At 25.5% G+C, this 23,358-nt stretch overlaps 5 protein-coding genes across 5 annotated transcripts; 2 read left to right on the top strand and 3 right to left on the bottom strand.

Annotated features, from left to right (window-relative positions):
• Positions 1 to 312: 312 nt before the first annotated feature.
• Positions 313 to 1,980, top strand: OCT59_003058 (uncharacterized protein; the record flags this gene model as incomplete). The annotated part of the gene is made up of 1 exon (XM_025331763.1): positions 313 to 1,980. The coding sequence occupies one exon, from the start codon at positions 313 to 315 to the stop codon at positions 1,978 to 1,980; it is 1,668 nt and encodes a 555-aa protein (XP_025182924.1).
• Positions 1,981 to 5,705: 3,725 nt separating this feature from the next.
• Positions 5,706 to 7,167, bottom strand: OCT59_003057 (uncharacterized protein). Its single transcript, XM_025315403.2, has one exon. The coding sequence runs from the start codon at positions 7,115 to 7,117 to the stop codon at positions 6,167 to 6,169; it is 951 nt and encodes a 316-aa protein (XP_025182923.1). The 5' UTR covers positions 7,118 to 7,167; the 3' UTR covers positions 5,706 to 6,166.
• Positions 7,168 to 15,501: 8,334 nt separating this feature from the next.
• Positions 15,502 to 17,097, bottom strand: OCT59_003056 (uncharacterized protein; the record flags this gene model as incomplete). Its single annotated transcript, XM_025325095.1, has 1 exon — positions 15,502 to 17,097. The coding sequence occupies one exon, from the start codon at positions 17,095 to 17,097 to the stop codon at positions 15,502 to 15,504; it is 1,596 nt and encodes a 531-aa protein (XP_025182921.1).
• Positions 17,098 to 18,678: 1,581 nt separating this feature from the next.
• On the top strand, positions 18,679 to 20,355 carry OCT59_003055 (uncharacterized protein; the record flags this gene model as incomplete). The annotated part of the gene is made up of 1 exon (XM_025325094.1): positions 18,679 to 20,355. One exon carries the CDS (start codon positions 18,679 to 18,681, stop codon positions 20,353 to 20,355), a length of 1,677 nt encoding a protein of 558 aa, XP_025182920.1.
• Positions 20,356 to 22,755: 2,400 nt separating this feature from the next.
• Positions 22,756 to 23,087, bottom strand: OCT59_003054 (uncharacterized protein; the record flags this gene model as incomplete). Its single annotated transcript, XM_066145365.1, has 2 exons — positions 22,756 to 22,901; positions 22,988 to 23,087. The coding sequence occupies 2 exons, from the start codon at positions 23,085 to 23,087 to the stop codon at positions 22,756 to 22,758; spliced, it is 246 nt and encodes an 81-aa protein (XP_065996094.1).
• Between the last annotated feature and the right edge of the window lie 271 nt (positions 23,088 to 23,358).

Genomic DNA, 23,358 nt, shown 5'->3' with positions numbered 1-23,358 from the left:
AAATTACTTATAAAAATAAATCTTCGATCATTAAACGATTTATTACGGTTTACCTTTTTTTGGCGCTTTCTCACGTTAACTTAATGCATAGCATAAATAAAAATTACACAAATCTTATTTATACTGAGAATGCAAATATAAATCTTTAAATAACAAATATTACATAAATATTACAAGTAAACTAATCCTAGTTTATTTAGCGCTACTAAATGTTGGTGATGATCATTTCATAATTTTTAGTACATTTTGCTGGAAGCGCCCCAATTTTTAGTTAAAATTTTAACTCTTACTTTGACTTTTGAGTTTTTTTCAATGGCGGCAACCTATTTAATTTCAGAATGTCTAGAAAATGTTTTATTGAACCTTCTCGACGAAAATCCTTCCGGGGATACTCGTACCTATACATCAACCAAAGATTTATATTCTTGTTCATTAGTATCAAGAAATTGGTGTAGAATCTCAACGCCATTATTATATGCTTATCCATTCCATCATTTTCGTCATTTAGCTTATTCAAACATTCATTATATTAACTCCAATATAAACTATTCATCATATTTTAAGTTAATTCGAACATTATTAAGTTGTATTCCTAAATATGAAATTGAACAGATTTTATCAAATTCTTCTACTAATGAACAAAATCCATCGCCTAATCCCTTTGTATCTAATGGAATTTCTGCTTTTCATAATAATTTATTAACGACCTTTAATTATATTAATTTTATTCGTGGCTTAATTTTTGATAAAATATTATATAAAACGTACGAATTGTTTCAATATCGAGAAATATGGTATTCTACATATATTTCAAATGATACAACAAGGGATCAATTCTCAAAAATATCAATCCTAATTATGAACCATTTTATAAAATATTTGTGTACACATTGTAATAATTTAACGACATTAGAATTTCCATTCAAAATACAGGATAATGAGTTCCTTATTAATATAATTGAGTCGTTAAAATTTAACGATTACAACAGAAAAAATAAATTGTATAATCTAAAGGAATTATATTATATTAGTAACAAATATGGCAAATATGGAGAAATTTGTTCATCAGCAGACGATCTTTATTCGGTTCTCTCGAATAAAATTTGTAACCTTAATTTACTCTATAATGATAAAATCAATTCTATTGAAGAAGCAAATTCATTATCTCAATTTATTTCTTTACAAAAAAATTTGAAGCATATTATATTATCAGAAAATATATATAATTTGGAACAAATATATAATGATGATATTATTGATGATAATTATAATATTATTATTGAATCATTATCAACACAAAGTGAGAGTTTACAAATATTGGAATTTAATCATATACCATTTAATAGGATAAGTGAAAAGGGTTTAAATTCTCTTTATTTACTTAAAAACATCAGAGAATTAAGGTTTTGTAGGTGTAAAGATATAAATGATAATTTGAATTCTTGGGCAAAGAATTTAACAAAGCTCAAAGTTTTAGAATTTGGAGCATATTATTTTCCAATGAATTCAGAAGATTTCCTAATCCAACTAATAAAATCTTCTAACTCCTTATGTAAACTAGTATTGGATTATAAAAGAGAACAGGATCAAGGTTTTCAATTGTTTAAGCAAATTCCAAATTATTTACACTCGTTAATCCACTTAGAACTCCCCAAAATTTTTCTATCTGAATTAATCCTCATATTTAAATCGTGTACTCGGTTAGTCTATCTTAGTATGATATTATCAGGTGATAAATTATGGGAGGGAAATTTTAGTAATTTAGGTAAATTTACTCCTAAAACTTTACGAAAAATTCAACTTAAAGGGATTGAAAATTTAGTATTTAACAGTAATGAATTAAAATATTTCTTTAAAGAATGTGTAAATAATGATAGCAATTTAAAATATTTAGGAATTGTTAAAAATTGTGATGACCTAATTAATCAAGAATACTTTGATATTGCTAAAGAATTTGGTGTGGAATTAATTATAGTGTAGAATCAATTTTTAATTAATATAGTATCATGTGCATTCTTATTTTCGTTATCATTTATTTTAGTTATTATCTTACTTTAACGCATAAAGGATATTATAACCGTGATATATATAAAGTATAATAAATGATAAAAATTCTGTCCCAGAATATTTAATAAAATGAGACATGACGTGAAGCGTGACTGGTTGCGATTTATTAGAGACACGAAAAGCAATGCGTATAAAAATGTTGATCCAGTGAATCGCTTTCTCTTGCGGAATTTACAAGTGCTATAAAAACACGTTAGTTTTTTCGAAACGGAAAGTAGGTAAATTCAAAAATGTTGAACTCAGGAACATTCAATGTACTGAGACGGTACATTTCAACCCATTTCGATCGCCGAAGCCATTTCGACGAAATGATGTTTCACCGAAAGTGTATTTTATCCAAGGGTGAAATCGTCCATTTCACGCATGCACCGAATTGTCCATTTCGACATTTCGCCGAAAATGGCAGCGATTACTATGAAAAATATTCATCGCGCGATGAAAATAAAAAATAAATTATTTTTAAGGATCTTTTTTTTCAGGATATTATCTTTCACTTTAACATTCAAGTAACTGATATTACTTGCTAAACAATAAATAAATAACTTTATAATACTGAAAACATTTATTTACGAAAAAGTAAGTAAAAAAAATAATTTTTCGGCGAAATGTTCATTCAGAAAATATCCATTCGGCAAAATGTTCATTCGGTAAAATGGCTTCGGAGAAATGGAATTCGGCGAAATGGATATCGACACGAAATTTTTTATTGTAGGGATTGGGTTACTCGGCTAGTCGGGTTATTAGAAAAGATATATAACGCGGTTATTAGCTTTTTACTACAACAACGTGCCTCTGATTATAACTACTTTACCATTATGTACTACCTAACTACGTAATCATATTTTTTTACATGACTACATGACTACGTGATATAAGTCACACCTGCATTGTAGTTGTAGTAATTAAATATATAATCTATATAACGCGTGGAATATATATATAATGGCGTAGTATAAGTATAATAAAGTATAATTGTATATACTATATTAAAATTTAATTAAAGTATATCTTTTCTAATAACCAACTAGCCGAGTAGCCCAAGTACCCGACAATGATCCCGACAATAAAAATTTTCAAGTGTCGAATTTTGCTGTAACAAATCTTAAAGAACTCGGAAATATTAGGTAAAGCTTGATATAAAATACAAATTATACGCTAATTTTGGTATAATTTTATCTTATTTTGAGCTTTTACCGAATATTTCCGAGTTCTTTAAAATTTGCCAAGTGTCCCGACCTTTTTGAATGATCAATATTAAAATCTTAATTCCGGCCGAAATAATTTCGACTGGAATTCGCCACGTTGTTTTAACAATGTTAATAATAACCGTCCCGCTACGGGAGAAAAAAATTTTTTAATATTAAAGTGTATTTCGATTCTTTTGTTTCGTTCCCTCATTATAACGATTATAATAATAAATATAAAGAATAAATGATAATAGCAATAAAAAAATGCGGGTTGCCTATTAATTAAATTATTTAGAAAAGATTATAAGTTCGGTTTGAAATTTAAAACAGTATCACCATAGTAATATCCGAGAGTTCATCATTTAAACCCAAATTTATAAATTATCCCCAATGATCAGCTGTGTTCAGAAAGTATATGTCAACAAAAGGATTTGCACTCTTTTATTGGTGTACGACAAAATCTCTAATAACGCCTATCTATTTCATATTTTTCGTCATTTACGTTATAAAAGCGTTATCTGTATCGGGATATTTTCATTCATGATTCCGTGATTACGTTCATGATTTAGAATTACGTGTTTCACATAGGTTGAGCGAATTATAAATTTCATGAATGGAAAAAATCACAGAGTAAATTTGTTTAGAGGATTCGTTTATTTAATGCTAATCCTTATTTTAAATCGATAAATCGATATTAAATCGTATAAAAACTTGAATCGTCGAATTAATTAATAATTCACATATTTTTAATTATATTACTTTTTATATGTTGACTTTTTCAAGTAAATTATTCAGTTACAGAAATATCTCACATGGCTGACCTTCTAAATTTCAAATAACACTAAAACTATCATGATTCTAGTGTATCAACATTCTGTAATTCACTGTACTACTACTATTTTCAATTAAGGAAATAAGCATCGTTCTTTCAGGCGAACTTGCGTCGCGAATTGAATTTATGACATTATATTTTGATTATTTTCTAACCATCGCATATAGTACTCAGTCTTATTCAAAAGCAAGCTAAATTGAATACAGTCAGAACTCGATATGATATAACGAATTTCACGATAAACCGATTTTCTAAGGGTTTATGAACATATAAAAATTTTTTATATTAAATTTGTAAATTTTGATAATTTTAATCGATATTTTTCAGTGAACCGGAGGGTCATTATATTGAGTTCTGACTGTTGTATGTCAAGTGTATTGTATTATATGAGGATATAGCCGAATAATGTCGATACTCCTTCTTTCATATAAAATTTAACTAAATTGCCGTAAACTGTAAAATTATGGAGAACAAACCAGTTACGTTCAACTTTTCGAGCATACTGTATTTTCACTTTGTTTGAACATTTAGTCCTATATAAAATTTTACCAAATGAACTCAATATTATATGGGAAAACAATTTTTTTATTTAAATTTAGACAAATTATCTCTCAATATTAAAAAAAAAAAATTGATTTAAGGATGAAAATCTCACGTATAATATAATGAAAACTAGTAACGTTACCCCATTAAAAATATTATGAAAGCTTTAGAGTTATAATTTAATTATTTTTTTTTGAAATAGTTTAAAAATATTTTTTTTTTATAGTGTAAAAAGACAATTTAGTGATAGGTAATGTAAGAAAAGATGCTTTCGTATAACCGTAATAAGAAAATTTTTTTTTATAACTCAGATAGTGCGGCAGGAATTTTTTTTAAATAAATAAATTATTTTTTTATTTTTAAAATTTAACGTTGTTCAGCTAATAAATACATGAGGGTGAAATCACAGAACAAATGCATTAAAGTAATAACGCAAGCCGCATAGTGTAAAATTATCTGTTATTAATATCAGGGGTAATCACGCACCAATGAAGCAAATGAAGCAAGCGGCTAGCTGGTTTTATCATTACTCATTAGTTTGCGAGTCTTCATATTCACAGAAAGAATTTGATTCTAGAGGATAGTATCATATCATAATTTATAATAGCCATCCATACCTGATATTCCGTGCGCTCTTGACTCTTTAACCGCATAATTTTTTTTTTAGCTTAATGTTTATCAATTTCATTTTTAATTAAAATTATAGAATTTCATAGCATTTTAACTTTATGCAAAAATTCTGTGGGAGTCATTTGATAATAAATTCTAGGCTGTGTAATATTCAAATAATAGTAATTTTAGTAAATAAGAAAAATAAAATGTTTATGATTCAAAGTATTTTAATATGATGTAATACAAACAAGAATTTATTGTAATTGATAATGTTAATCATATTGTATGATTATAAAATGACGGAAGTTTCAAATAATCAACTGATAAAATATCCTATGACCCTCTTTCCATACATGTCATCATTTTGAAACATAATATATAAAATGAAATGTAAAATGATATACTGTATGAGTTGTATGTACTATATAAAAAATGTAACACACGTTTCAACTATGCATATAAAATAATAATTAAACACAACACTTTATTATTCTGTACAAAAACTTAAAAAACTATTGAAAAATTGTCCTAATAATAGATATACAAATGTTTGTTCAAATATTTTAACTACACTGTCAAAAAATAAAATGAGAACTTTCCATTCACGTGTGATGACCTTTTCATATGCCAGTATAGGATAAGACATCTAATATCTTAATATCATTGTATTCTGACATTTTCACATGGTAAACAGAACATAATTTTAGTAATATTGAATTATTCTAGCTTTTATATTTTAAAGTTATTTACATATGAATGATAGTCTACAATAATTCTATTTCAAAGAATTTCTTAGTAATATATATGCATATCATGTTACAATTATGCTATGTTGCTGTATCATAATCACATTTTATGTATCCAAATTCTTTGAAATTATGATCCGCAAAAAGTCGATCAACATTTTCCCGTAATTTTAATGTAACTAATTGTCAGTATTTAGAATTTTTATATTTTCAAGTTGAAATATTTCATCCACTCTACTAATGTTGATATTACTATAATTCACTCTTATCACTCTTAGTTGTTGTTGTTGTCTAACTATCTCTCTTAAATAATTATGAACATTTGTATCGTATAAACTTCTCCATGTAAAAATTATGGTTTGTAACATTTTACATCGTAAAGATAGAATTTCCATGAACGTTATTAAATTTGGTAAATGTAATTCGGAATCGTTTACTTCACATTTAAATGTTGTTAAATTTTTCAAAAAATTCGAGTTCCTGGACGCAGCAGGTGACGTTCTCAAAACATGGGATGACGACACTATTAAAGAGTTGTTCGTTGTAGAATATGTCGCAGTGGAAACCATCCAAGTAGGCAATTCCGGTATATCTAAACACATTTCACCATCAGAATAAAAACTAAAATGCGTTAAATTATTACTCTTTTCAATAAACATTGAAAATAAGCATGGCAATAATTTTTTTAGTTGATTATTAGTATATTCAATTTCTGTTGATTCCAATGATTCTGCAATTGTATCCAGATCAGAAGCTCGGTCAGAATAAATATTTTCGATTAACCAAAATCGTGTATATCTTTCAAATATTTCGTAATCTAATTCTCGTAAATATGCCGGATAATTTATTTGCGGTGTTCGGTTTTGTCGTAAATATATATCGTTATCAATTAGATATTGTTTTTGGATTTCATCTAAACATGAAATGTAGGTGTTCATCAATTTCGTGCCATTCTGAACCGGTATTGATATATCAAACGGTCGATTCCATAATAAAGGTAAACAATTTTTCATCCATTCTCGATTTACTAACATACACGAATATAAATTAGGATTTGGTCCTTCTTTAACGAACTCGATTATGTTTTTAAGACATTCTGGTGGAATATTTCGTGAAAAGATTGACGACATTATTAAACGATTTAGGAAAGAAACAAATTTTTTTTTTTTTTTTTTGAACGAAAAAAAAAACAAACAAAAGGTGTGGTAAAAAAAAAACCCGTTTTGTAAAAAAAACATTTATTTTCTATTTATACCGTTCATTTATCAACAAAAATTTATTCGTGATGTCTCACGAATATCCAAAATAGTGTTAATTCCTAATCTCTTATCTAATACTGCAATAATAATATGCATAGTAATACAAAAAAAAAAATTTTTAAACTCGCCTAATATTACTCCATTTAAATTGATAACGATACGTGAGCTTCCGATTTCCACATGATTTATTATGTTTTAATATGCTGTCAATTTTTTGTGTAACTAACCAAAATAGCTTATCACATGCACAGTTTGGTTTCACATTTTCTTATCTAGCAACTTAAAAGAATTAATAAAAAATGAAAAAAAAAAAAAATGAAAAAAAAAGATAAATTTTTTTTTTTTTAAATTCTTATTTTCTTTGTTGATTAATCAGATTATGTGCATTTTTTTTTTTTAAAAAAAAAACCAAACACAAAAACTATGAAAATCTTCTTTTAGCCGTTAGCCTTATTCACTATCGGTTTATCATTTAATTGGACGGAATAAAAGATTATGTACCTTTTTTATTTTCTTATTCTATTTATCGACTTAGAATGTTTAGAGATAACGTTATCAACTACTGCGCAGCAAATTTTTATTCGCGAACCGCAGTATTTATATAGATAACGTTCATTTAATTTATACATTAACAGTTAAGATAAAGATAAGTTCTTATCATCTCGGATGTATCAAAAATCCGAATACCCGAAAATTCTTATCAATGCTTAATCACGTGATTATTTCGATAATTCTAAAACCACGGGAAATAACCAATTAATTTTCATTTATTAATTAAAAAAATGGGATTAAATTTATTAAATAACTCAATAATAATTTTGAGTAAATTGTAAAATCAACTATCTTTAACTTCATAATTATAAATTTAGGACAATCAGACTTTATTAGGTAGAAGATTAGTAAGAGCGAAGCGATTTACTGAATCCGCAGTTGATCTTTGCTTGGCAATTCGCGCAGTTAGAAGATACTATTTCTCCTTTTCTTTATATAATTTCATACTTAGTAAGTGAAGAGTAACCTTTTGTAAATTAAATAAAGCAATTCTAAAATGTAATTACAAAAAGAATTTTGCGAATAAAAAAAAAAACGTTTCATGTAGTGGCCAATCATTGTTTAGGGATCATCGTCATGTGATAAAATATTTTTTTGATACGTTTCTTTTTAATACCAATTTATTTTCTCTTTTGGTTTGCTCCTTTCTTTATCATCATTGCTACAAAAAATTTTATAATTTATAATTAATGATGAAATTATTTTAAAAACTAAATAATATATAAGCTGAAATAAGTTACAGTATTTCGGAATCTGAAAGCAACAAATAAAATGTAATTCCGACTTTTGAGTTCAAATTCAAGAAACAAACTTTTCCAAATTATTTAGTTAAAGAAAATACACCGATATCATATCTAAAAACTTATCTGAAAAATCCGGTAAATTTAGAATAGATTTTATACGCTATGGCACATTATTATTAAATAAATTGGGTAAAGTATTACTTTTTTTATGAATTACGAGAGTAACGGGACTATATATACGTGTATATTTTCAATAAATTTGTTAAAAAAATAACTAAATAATTAAATTTTTTACTCTTCATTATTTAGTCATTTTTATTTTCAACGTACATTTGCACCAACTTTTATACTTATTTCAGATCACTATTAGGAACCGATCGGGATCAAAGAAGTTGAAAATTAAATTAAGATTGACAATCAAATGAGATAACAATCGAAGTAAACCAAATTTGGAAGGAACAACAGAAAAATCATATGCGTGGAAATTGATCGATAATAGAATGGGGGTTATTATCGTCATCAGTATTACTAAAATGTATAATGTGATAATCTTATCATGTTTATTAGTAGGATGAAGTAGTAAAAATTTCTATTTCGATAGAACATTATTGCTTTCAAGTTCTTTTATATCATCATTATTATTATTAATTATTTTCAAGATCAAATTTTATGTCTTCATTACATTTATTGTTGAGGCCAAATGTTCGCATTATTATTGTTATCATTAACAGGATCAATATCTTTTTAATTGTCAACAAATTTAATTTATTACTACTTTTGTCAAATTTAATTTATTACTATTGTCATTGTTAAAGACATTAATCTCATACAGTACAATGAAATTACTATATAGCGCGCTGATATTTACGATATATCTGATTCAAATTGCTAGTATATCAGAGGGATATAATGTAAATTTAACCAGATTCAAGCACTAATTCAAGTTTTTTACTAGTGAAAATAATGTACTATATGATTATATGGCACTTGACATTATCATTATCATTAATTCCTTATAATTGTTACTATTATTTGAAATTATGTACCCATTTATATTTCAACCATCATTAAAGTAGTTTCTTAAGCATCAATTGTAATTATAATTTGTAAGTATCCATAATGAATAATTTAAAATTTTTATAAATTATCAAATCATCATTATATTAAATCACTATTAGAGATAGTAACTACAATTAATAACTTATTCGAAATAAGAAAAATTATAGAAATATAATGCTGTCGTTTTGATAATTGACTGTTAAAGATCTGAAATCTTTTGCTTTATGAAATTACAATGTTGTTGATATTGACCATGTGAAGAGTATGAAACGAACAATAGATAATGCCATATATTTAATAATTGTAATCTATTATCTCTGGCTCAAAATAATAATGATAATAATGATGGTGATTATAATATATACTAAACGAAGTTATAAATAAGCAATAAAGATTGGGATAAACCCTAAGATAATTGTGTTAATGGATGTAGCACTTGAGTATGTATGAACTATTTATTGGTTACGGTACGTTTCGCCTAAATCCATTTCGTCAAAGGACTTTTTGCCGAAGCCATTTACAAAGGTTGTTTCACCGAAGGACATTTCAAATAGGACATTCTGCTGAAGTGTTAGCGATTGACATTTTATCATTAAAAATTCGATACCCGATTTCTATTAATAAATATAAGTTATATATCAAAATAAACGTTATTAATAATGTTTTTAGTAACAAAGTTTTTGTAAATATAAAATATGGATATTTTGGAAAAATATGACTTGAAATTTTCGGCGAAATGGCTTCGGCAAAAAGTCCTTCGGCGAAATGAACCGACGAAAAGTCGGGATACCCTATTTAATTAATAATTCTTATATGCTTTTTAATGAAATTATTATACAATTATATATCACAAATATCATTTCCGGTTTAATTCAGTGCTTGTTTAAATGAAACAGGTCTTAGGCGTTTAAGTAAATCGTTCAGTAGATATTGAGTAGATATTGAGATTTTATTGTTCATTAAATTTTCAAGATTATTCATCGACAATATGATATAAAAGTACTTCATGGAAATTTAAAGTTTTTTTTAATATTACAATAAATAATGACATCTCAAAATTTGGGTGCTAAATGTGAAATTTTGTTTATATAGTTGACCATCAGGTTTTGAAATTTTGCATGTTGTTCATTAATAATAATTACAAATACATCCTTCTATTTTGTGTTAGCACATTAGCAGGTTACATTTAAATTTTTTTAATGAGAATAGTTGTAGAAGAAGTATCCGGTAAATACACAGTGAAATTCGATATACCGGAACCTTGATATAATGGAAGTACGGAACATAAGTAAAGTCTTGATATATTGGAATTAGGAACTGAAACGGATTATCAGAATCTATAATTAAATTACCCTCTATATAACCTCTATATAACGGATTTTTGACAAATTTTACTAATGGAACGGATGATTCCATTATATCGGATTTCACTGTGTAAAATTTATTTATCATATTAGATCCATTTATAGTCAAAATCCTCCATAATTCTTCCCATATAATACTAGGGAAATTTTTTTAAAAAATAAAAGTATAATTTTTTATTAAAAAAAAGGGAAGCTAATTTATTCCGTTAATTTCGTCCAAAGAAACCTTTCCATCCATTCCTGCTGATGATTATTTAAATAAGTAGGACGAAATGACCATAACATAATAACGTGGTTTTAACCATCTTTTTATTACACAAATAATTTATACACAAATTTAAAACGTAAATCTAAAGCTGCAATACAAACTGGTCGTTTTGGATCGATTTTTGCGTTTCATTAATTTATTTAATAAATCTATTTTGCTGAATGTGAACAAAAATTATTTAATTACGGTCCATCTAAAAGTTCTAATCCTGTAGCAAAGTTTATAATGAAACGAGAGATTTTACTTCATTTTTCGCTGAGTGCAATATGGAAGGATTCCTTGCTATTGCCATAACTTATTTCTGGCACGCCCTAATATATCCTTTCTTAATATTGGTAAATTAGTATTTGTTCTAATTAAACTTATATATGCCTCTTTTATATAATACTCAGTAGTATAAACAGTTATTGTCGGACAAAAAAAAAAAAGTTAAAGCTCAGTTCGTGATGAAATTTCTTTTCATATTTACCAGTCCCTCGCTCCAGTAGCTTCAAGTCGCGTCAATAACTTTTAATTTCAGCGGGTCATTTATTTAATTACAAATGTCTGAAACATTTTTTTTTTTTAATTCTTTTATTATCCAATTTATAGTAAGTCGGTGTTAAAAACATCTAGTAAATGATGATAAATTTTCGGTGTAAATTAACTTCGGGTCTATTTCGGGAATAATTATTATACTAATCTATTTGAATTTTCAACGATTGCGTATAGACCTAAATTTTTAAAAAATTTAAACCAAACCATAAAGTGGAATTATTTGAATCTCACCTTATAAAAATTTTCAACGCATTCGATTTATTCCGATTAAAAAAATGGAGGTAAAGGAGATAGATTGCGTCTTGTTTTTAAATTACCGATCTTACACTAAGAAATTATGTGAAATTTCAATGGAACCCGAAATGAATATTAAGAATAAAGCAAACTACTATACCAGGCAAAATATACGACCCATCTTTGATAAAAAAATAAGGCAGTTTGTAGTAACTGAAAGATTGAAAGCTCGCTCGGTCCGCTACGGTTTTGAACCATCCCTATAAAAAGTATTATACTTAAAATATATTTAAAATATATTTAAAATATACTTAATTTAAAAATTGCAAAATACTTAAAATATATTTTTAATATATCTAAAATATACTTAAAATTATCTTAAAACATATGTCTAATATATTTAATTTTTGCCCATATACTTAAAATATATTTAAATTATATTTAAATTAAAATTTAAGTATATTATAAGACTATTATAAGTATATTTTTTATGTATTTAAAATATACTTAAAATATATTATAAAATATATTATAAGTATATTTTAAGTATGTAAAAAATATATCTATAATATACTTAAATTTTGATTTAAGTATAATTTAAGTATAATTTAAGTATTTTGGCAAAAATTAAATATATTAGAAATATATTTTAAGATAATTTTAAATACATTTTAAGTATATTATAAGTATTTCGCAATTTTTAAATTAAATATATTTTAAGTATAATTTAAATATATTTTAAAAAGTTTTTAATTATATTTTAAATATAAATACTTTTTATAGGGCATTGGGCGAAACAATAATACGATTTGGTCAGTTCGGTCCAGAACTAAATAGGAACGAATCGATTCGAACCGCTCAATCTCATTCCCAACTGTAATACATTAATTAAGTCGAGAAAAGTAAATTTTGGGATTTCGTACTCCCGTCAAATTTGAATTAAAAATGACACGGCGGGGGACAGCTTTTTTACATATTACATATGACATATATTCAATTATTAAAGATAAACTAAAGTATAGACCGCCGATTTTACTTTGTAATACTTTTTTAATCAAAATAATAATTACGGAAAGGGTACTAACTCCAAGCCCACGCAAAACTTTGTCTTATACGGATTATATATAGTAAATAGTAAATCCTTTCGGGAATAAGAATTAAAAGTAATCGAATAATTGGCTCATGCACTGACCATTTACTAATAATAGAGTGATTTAAACTATTCTAATTTGGATTGTTATTGGAAGTGGTATCCTCAATTTTAATCTCGTTAAATAAATATGTTTCAAATCTTTACGAAACTAAATTATATGTAAGCTTTCTACCCCTAATATTTACTTTCCAGCCCACGTATATTATTTATATTATTACAAAAAGAATAATTATTGAGAAGATGGCGCCTTTATTCTTCTTTTTACCTCTGTAAAAAATTTTATCCGTAATTTCTGTAAAAACTCTGTAAATATGATACATTTACGGAAATAACATGGAATTAAAAAACACGGAATAAATTTTTTATAGGGCATTTTAAAGAATGATTTCAAATACAACATTGCTCATTATTTTTTATGAACAACAAGTTTATACAGTATATATATATATACAGTATAGGGTTAGACTCCACCCTTAATATGACATGTTTAGCGACCGAATGTTTTGGTTTATTGTGTTCCAATTTCAGGGTATATTGAGAACGTAATATTACTGGATGTGATGAATTTCATATCATATAGACAATTGGTGAGCGTATATCGTAATAAATACATTTAAAATTACCTTAGTTCTTTCGCGCCGCGAGATAATTATTAAAATATTGCGGAATTTTAAACCTTTCAATGTCCAGTATACTTCCAAGTATTATAGGATCACCGACAGTCCAACACTGATCAAAACTTGGAAATTAATTTCGATCACTGAATATATAATCGTTTAATCGTTTAATTAGATAATTGAAAAATATTTTTTTTTCGAATTCGAAGATATTGGTATTTTTGCGCAAAAATATTTTTTTTTTTATAATATGTAATTAATTATTAATAAATACAAGTACTATACTGTATTGTATAAAGCATGCTTTCGCGCATATTTTAGCAAAAAATAAAAACGCGTTAAAATACAATTAGTTTAATTAGTTAACATTTGTAAATCAACGTAGTTATAGTATTATACGGTTACGGTACATTTCGCCGAAATCCATTTCACCGAAGCAATTTCGCTGAACGTTTCGCCGCAACTGCATTTTATCGAATCCATTTCACCGAAATCGTCCATTTCGCCGAATTCCATTCGCCAAATGGACGACGTTTCCACTGAAAATGGTAGCGAATAACAAAAATATTCATCACGCAATGAAAATAAAATTTAAATTATTTTTAAGGATTTTTTTCTTTCTAGTATATTATCACTTTAACATTCAAGTATAACTGATATTAATTGTTAAGCAATAAATAAATAATTTTATTTTCTTGAAAACATTTATTCGCGAAAAAGTAAGTAAAAAAAAAGATCAATGCATTATAAATAACTAATAAAAATCAACTAATTCAAAAATTTTTCTAGAAAAGATTTCTTTATGTATTTAGTATGTATAAAAACGATAAAAATAAACAATTTTCGGCGAAATGCCGGATACCGTATTATGCTAATTATTATTCTATTTATTTTTAAAGATATATTTAACGTGTTTCTATAAAGAAAATATATATGCACAATCGTTATTAGAAGAAAGTTAATTACATGGTGGAATGCAATAAGTTCAAACATATTGGTTAATAAATTCTAATTGAAAAAGGATAATAAGAAAGTGCAAATGTCCACCTAATGCAGCATATTTAACCGACGAGAAGGATCTTAAATCCAAAGGCGCGTACTACAAAAGAATATAGCAACTTACGATTTGAAATCGTTCATTCTCAAGCTCAAAAAAGAAAAATGATGTAATCGTATAACACAGTCCTACCTTACACAATCAGCAACAAATAATTATCACCCCATTTCGTGCACCTTCAGTAATAGCAGGAAACAACTCGTAAATATATGGTTCATCAAAATATTCATCAGATGGATCTGGGAGGATTTGAATTCTGAAAGCTTAATCGCATAAGTCTTTTTAATTTTGTTTAGGAATTCAATTGACTCAATTTTAATACTTACTATATTAAACATATTACCAAATAATACGTTGTTAACATTTTAAATAAACATCTTTATTATAGAGAGTTATTTTACATTTATGGTACTTAAATTTGCAAACATATGATCCCGAGTTACATCTGAAAACTAAAGGAATTTTTTTAAATTTATGACACAACTCAAGGAGATATCATAATTAATAAAATTATTTTAAATGATGTATACATTTTTTTTTTTTAATAAAATGATATTATTATGATGATAACTAATTTGCTACTAAAATTGTTATTGTTATTAATTAAAAAATGATTTTGAAGTCAATAATATATTTTAAAGTATTTGCACTGCCCCTGACTATTTACTAATTTAATATAACTTTCTTTTGTTAATTAATTTTATACCAAATTCACTGGCAACATCAAAATAATCCTGACTCAAAATTAATTTTCCTTTTATTCTTAAAAACTTTAACTTTCCATCCTTATATTTACAATCTTTAAAAAATAATCTTAATGCATTGCTATTAAACATATATTCTTTATCAATATCTTTAAAATGAATTCTTTGTAAATTTTTAGGAATAAATTTACCTAAATTTTTAAAATTTTCACCCCATGATAAATCAATTGATTCAGATAATTTTACACTAATATAAACTAATTTAGTACATGATTTAAATATAGAAATCAACTCATCAGGACAAACTTTAGGAAGGACCAAATAAGTTAATAAATTTAAGTAAAGTGGAATTTGTTGAAATATTGATTGTTGGTTATCTGACCTTTTAAATTTTATAGCAAATTTAGTTAAAGTAGTTGAAGATGATTTAATGATTTGATCCAAGAAATCTTCTGAAATAGATGCATAATAATATGCTACATATTCAAAATCTTCAAGTATTGTAAGTTTCTTCGCCCAAGCATTTAAATTATTATCTATCTTTCTACAATTATATAATTTTAATTCTTTAATATTTTTAAGTGAACATAATGAATTTAATGCCATTTCATCTATTCCAGAAAAAGATAAATATTTAAATTCCAATGCCTTCAAACTTTCATTTTGTGTTGTTAAAGAATTAAATATAATATTATAATGTTCAATATTATATAGCATAGAACCATATTTAGGTTCAGATAATATAATATGTCGTAAATTTTTTTGTAAAGAAATAAATTGAGATAAAGAATTTACTTTTTCAAGAGAATTAATTCCTTCATTATAAAGTAAATCTAATTTACTAATATTACTTGAAAGAGTTGAATAAAAATCTTTTGTTGATAATGTAATCTCATTACTTCTATTAATATAAAATAATTCTTTTAAGTCACTTAATTTACTTTTTTCAACACAATCTTTATTTGTTAATAATTCAATTGTACTATTAAAAAGCTTATTATTTTGTACTCTAAATGGAAATTCAAGAGTTCTTAAATTATTACAATGTTTACATAAGAAATTTACAAGATGATTCATAATTGGGATTGATATTTTTGAGAATTGATCATTCTTTATATTATTACTATCAGGAATATATGGAGGTAACCATATTTTACGATAAAAAAATAATAATGGTTCAGATAAATCACTAAAAATTAATCCACGAATAAAAGTTGTATAATTAAAAGTTGTTGATATATCTAAAGATTTTGGTTTATAATATAATTTTTGTTTAATTGAAAAATTTGATAAAATAATTTGTTCGATTTCAGATTTAGGAATGCAACTTAATAATGTACGAATCAATTTAAAATATGTTATGTTAGGATAAGACAAATGACGAAAATGATGAAATGGATATTCATATAAGAATGGTGTGGAGATTCTACACCAATGTCTTGATACTAACGTACAAGAATATAAATCTTTAGTTGATGTGTAAATTCGTATATTTACAGAAGGATATTCAAGAAGATTTAAAAAAATCTTTTCGAGACATTCTGAAAGTAAAAATGATGCCATAAGTTATTTTTAAAGGAAAGATAAAAACCGATTAACGTAAAAAAAAAATTTAACCATATAAAATATATATATATCAAAAAAAAAAAAAAAAACTCCGGAGTACAAATTATGCTATTTTTGGTCAAGTAATTGATGTGTCGATCAATTGGGCGTTTGCTATTTTTAATGAGATTTGTACAACTTGTCTTTTAGAAATGTTTCTATTTATATATATTGTTGCACAATTCCATAGTTATTTGGGACCCGAGTGTTATACAATTTATAATATTTTTAGATTCTTAATCAAATTAATTATAAGGAATCTACAAAGCGTTTAATTGTACAAATCATTAAATCATTGTTTCAAATTTCAAATATGAAACTTCCGGAATTTGAATAGTAACGTCATTAAGATATAAATAACTGTGTAAAATAAAAATTTTTTGTAATTTTATTGTATTGTAATTTCGTTGTTTGTTAATTTCGTCGTCTATAAAATATTTATTGTATACACATACTTGGTTAAAATGATATATAATCAATTTACACGTAATACCATTTACTTCCGAGTCTCGATTAATTGATTGGAAAAAATCAAATTTAATATAATTATGTGTAATTGATAGTCTATTTAAAATGATGCCCATATAAAGATATAATAGAAAGATATTTTTAATAAACAAAGGTACAAATTTCTGGGATTTCCTTTTTGTAATTGTATTTTAATCAATATTATTGTAAATTACGTAAATAGTATCATACTATTTTTAGTGTAAGATGCATTACGTAACATGTTATACAATACATGCACAAATATCTGAATTATTTACACCATGCGAAACAAGAAGTTGATTGTAAGCAGACGATGTCATTGTTTCATTGAAATCTTTACAAAACGGATCTAATTATTAAATTACTTTTATTATGCAGTTACTATGCGGTGTTTCGATAGTTTACCATCATATGACGTTGCATATTAGAAATCGTGTCCTTTAAATTTAATATCGGGATGAAAATATATTTACTGCGTGTGATAAAGTACTTTATGCTTGGAAAATTTATTTTAAAAGAGATGCTTTATTTCCAAAGAAATTCTTTTATTTTCAAAGAAATTCCTTTATTTCCAAAGAAATTCTTTATTTTCAAAGAATTCTTTTATTTTCTTTTTTGCATATTTACAAAAGTTTGATTATTAAGTGTAACCATTATAAAAAATATAAAAAAAATTTTTTATTCGAAATTGTTGAAAACAAAATTAATATAAAAGTACTGAAAATAGACTTTTAATTTCTCGTCTTTTAAATTTTTTCCACGAACTTCTTTTTAATTTACAAATATAGAAGAAAAATCGGGTTCAATGATAGAGCACGGACCAAACTAAGCCACTAATTTAGCATTAATGGTTGAAAACGCCCTCGACGCAGCACAAAGATTATAATAAACTACGCAGGATGAGTAACGTAACTGGGCGTATGACAATTGACAATAGATTCATATTTAGTTTCATTGACGCAAATACGCCCAATGATCATCTACCTTGACCAAAATTAGCAAGTGATCGATTACCTTTTTTTTTTTAAAAAAAAAAAAAAAAGGACGACTATGGCGTCATTTTTACTTTTAGAATGTTTAGAAAAGGTTTTCTTGAATCTTCTGGATGAAACTCTTCTTGATACCAATTGTCATGCCAACATATCAACTAGAGATTTATATTCTTGTACATTAGTATCAAGACATTGGTGTAGAATATCAACACCAATCTTATACGCTTACCCATTCAATCATTTCCGTCGTTTAGCTTATTCAAGATTTTATTATAACATCCCAAATTTATTATTATCTTATTTTAAATTAATTCGTACATTATTAAATTGTATCCCAAAATCCGAGATTGAACAAATTAATTTGTCAAATTCTCACGATGAACAAAATTTATTATCCGAGGTCTTTCATTTTGATGAAAAATTTTACTCTTCTAAACCAATGTTCAATTATATTACTTTTATTCGTAGTTTAATTTTTGATAAATTATTATCTGATTCAGATAAATTAGTTCGTTACCGAAAAATATGGTTTCCTCCTTTTATTTCAGATATTAATATAACAGAAAATCAATTTTCAAAAATTTCTATTCACATTATAAATTATTTTGTAAAGTTCTTATGTGAATATTGTAACAATTTAATAACGTTAGAATTTCCATTTTCAATACAAAACGATGAATTTTTTAATGATACGATCGAATTATTATTTGGTAAAAATTGCAACGGAAATAATAAATTGAACGATTTAAAACAATTATATTATACTAAAAATTATGGAAATGAAAGAGGAAAAGATCTTTATTTAACCTTTTCAAATAATGTTTTTAATTTAAATTTGCTTTATAATGAAAAAATCAACTCAATTGAAGAAGCAAATTCATTATCTCAATTTATTTCTTCACAAAAAAAGTTACAACATATTATATTATCAGAAAATAGACGTGATTCAGCTTATTATGTACTCTTTGGTTATAATAGTAATATTGATAGTTACTATAATATTGTGTTAAATTCATTATCAGCACAAAGTGAAAGTTTGCAGACGTTAGAATTTAATTATATCCCTTTTGGTAAAATAAATAAGGAGGCGTTAAATTCACTATGTTTACTTAAAAATATCAGAGTGTTAAAGTTACATAATTGTATAAGAATAGATGATAATTTAATTGCATGGGCGAAGAATCTAACAAGGCTTGAGGTTTTTGAACTTGTAAAATATCAAATTCGAAATGTTTCTGAAGGTTTCTTAATTCAATTACTTCAATCTTCTTCAAATACTTTGATTAGATTAGTTGTAAATTATAAAAAGTCAGATTGTCAATCATTATTACAACAAATTCCACTTCATTTAAATTCATTAATTCATTTAGATCTCGCTAAAATTTATTCAGATGAATTGATTCTTATATTTAAATCTTGTACTCGATTAGTTTATATTAGCGTAATATTATCAAATGATGAATTATGGGGAATAAGATTTATGAATTTGGGTAAATTAATTCCTAGAAATTTATTAAAAATTCAACTTAAAGAGATGGATCGTTTATTATTTGATAATAAACAATTAAAATGTTTCTTTGAAGAATGTGTAAATAATGATAGTAAACTAAAATATTTAGAAATTATTGGAAATTGTGATAATATTAAAAAAGAATATTCTGATGTTGCTAATGATTTTAGTATACAATTAATAACTTATTCCCCCGTTTTACCGACGCCTGTTCCATTTTTATAAAAAAAAAATGTATATTTTATTTTTATTTGTATTTTTTTTTAAAAAAAAATAAATTTAATTTCTTTTATTGTAATTTTGATGTGATCAAATGTTTAAAATAAAAAGTCTCCCATTTGCGTGATTGTTTAACTGAAGTGATGGTGTGAAGAAGCAGTAGGATCATGATCGATTTCCTTAGATTATCACGATTCGATGTAATCCTTACATTGAACGATTTGCGTCTGACGCGCGTCAGATGTCAAGTTTAAATGGTTTACTAAAAGTAACTATTTTTTTTTATTAATTAAATCAATTTTATTTTATAAGTGAAACTTGGGCATCATAATAAATAGCATATATCCTGAAAATTTGGAATAAATATTTTAATATTGAGTTATTTCAAATTTTTAGCTATAATTGAGCACCAAATTAATATTTTTTCAATATTAATTTATCTTATTGGCTAGTTGAATTCACAATCAGATTTATATTTGTGGAAATTGCTATCTTAAAAAATTATAGTTGATATCTGACGCAAATCGACATCTGAGACACAATATATATATTCTTATAAAATCATAATTTATATAATTACTAGCCTGATTTTGTCTAGAATTTTCCTCAGAAGCTGAGATAAAAGTCTGGTCCGATTGGTGTAAAGAAGAAGTTGGATCATGATCGATTTTCTTACTTAGATTATCACGATCAATTAAAGTGCAATTTTCACGATCGATGTAATCCTTACATTGATCGATTTGCACCTGACGCGTCAGATGTCAATTTTGAATGGTTTGCTAAAAGTAACTATTTTTTTTTGTTAATTAAATCAATTTCATTTTATATCATAACAAATAGCATATATAATATTATTTCAAATTTTCAGCTATAATTAAACACCAAATTCTTCAGTATTAATATTTTTTCAGTATTAATTTATCTTATTGGCGGTTAAATTTATTATTCGTCATATTTGTAAATAAAATTTCAGTACAATTAGATTTATATTTGTGGAAATTGCCTTTTAAAAAAATTACAGTTGACATCTAACGCAAATCCACACCTGAGACACAAATATATATATTCTTTTAAAATCATAATTTTATATTATAATTAGTACTAGGACGGTTTCTGTAAAATGATAGTGAATTCATGTCATTAAAATGATGAATCGGTAAAATGAAGTCGGGTAATTTTAGTGAAATGGAAGTTGATGATAAATTTTAATTCACATATATACAATATAGGTGAATAATAATTTAGAATCTACCTTCTCTTTATATATTCTTTATTTCTGTAGATAATAACGAATTCTGTTACATTTTCAATTTGATTGCCAAAAATTGACCATGTTTATGTCGTAAATGTAATATAACCTCAATTATTTATTCGTTAAAAAAAAAAATTAGTTATACGACGGCTATAAACGGCTTGATAATTCATAAAATTTTATGGAAATATTCAGATAAAAAACATGGAAATCCTAAAGTTCATTCTTCAACAAAATACTTGTAAAAAATTAATTCATAATTTAAATCCAAAATTTATTATAATTAAGTCAATTTAAAACTTTATATTTCAATATTAAATTATTAATATCGAAGGAATTTATTAAATAAAAAAAATTTTAAACCACTAGCTACTGATAATTGTATTTTGGCAATATCAAAATATTTTTAATTGACATTTACATCATCCAGTATTTTTTTTAACTTGCTGTTATTATTATTTACACGCTCTTCGAAGAAAAATTTCAATTAATCCCTATTAGATAATGAAATTTCCGTAATTTTTAGGAATAAATTTTCTCAAATTCTTAAATTTTATTCCTTACATTTCATCAAAATTAATTGATTACATGATTTAATATTAATAATATTGCACTGTCAATTCTAGAATTACTCCTAATGATTCATATATTTCGGTTTCGACTTTTTCCATTGGTTTACCTTTCCCCTCACTATTACTACTGTACCAATCTTTCTATCCTATTCCTTATCTTTTCTAAATCAGGGATGTTCTCTTATTTATATATCCTTAGTTTGTCAATTGAATGAAACATACTTAAATTACAACTATGATCTTTATTTTTGACAACCCTTTGTTTATCTTTTACTTTATTTCATAATTGTTGGCGAAAATACATAAAAAACTTAATAAAAAAATAATTAAAAAAATAACAATGATTCCTAAAACATAATCGAACTGAGAAAAAAAAAGTTCAACAATTTAAACAAAAATAACTAAACGATGAAAAAGTAAGAAAATTTCGACGTATGTTAATAGACCTAGCTAGAACTTTCTTTTCTAGTAATGGATGGCATAATACGTACTTTGCTGAATTTTATTTATATCCTTTAGAAATACTTACGCGAGTAGAACAAGCGTGTTTTCCTTTAACAGCTTCATTCTTTTTTAAAAATTTTAACAGCTTGATTTCCTACGCCTCCTATTTCTGCACCTAATTGAATTGTTTCTCCTGCTTCTTCCATTTCTTTTGTTCTCTATCAAACTACCAACTACTTTCATTCCAATTCCTGTTCCAAGACAAGCGGTTGACAATGTTCCCCCTAAGGATGGATTAGCAACACTTATCGTTATAAGAGCAGCGCCAATTCCTAAGCTGGCTGCTGTTTTGGTTTTCTTATCACTTTACTTGATTGTTCGATTGCTGTATTGTCTTTCTCATCATCGCTTGATCGTTCATTTTTGATGTTTTTATCACTTTTACCATCACTTGATTGTTCATTGCCCATTTTTTCGTAAAAAAAAATCGGTAGAGAAAAAAGTCGTTAACTAAAAAGAAAGAAAGAAGAATTTTAGCAAAGACAACGTAATAATGACATAATAAATATACTTTATTTGTAAAAAAAAATTCGGAAACTATAAATGATTGTGGGAACGAGAGATTTTCCCAGAGTTCAAGAAATTCCCGACATGCAAATCATTTTATATTAAATCAGGTTACTTTCATTTTATAGTTAGAACATCAACATCAATTTATATATAAACTAATATAAATTAGGT

The sequence above is a fragment of the Rhizophagus irregularis genome, chromosome 11, assembly GCF_026210795.1.
Source record: "Rhizophagus irregularis chromosome 11, complete sequence".
Taxonomy (NCBI): domain Eukaryota; kingdom Fungi; phylum Glomeromycota; class Glomeromycetes; order Glomerales; family Glomeraceae; genus Rhizophagus; species Rhizophagus irregularis.
This window is presented reverse-complemented; position numbering and strand designations above follow the sequence as displayed.

What these genes read in the sequence shown, in the direction of transcription:
- OCT59_003057 (XM_025315403.2), bottom strand. Translation starts at nt 7,117, where the DNA reads ATGTCGTCAATCTTTTCACGAAATATTCCACCAGAATGTCTTAAAAAC.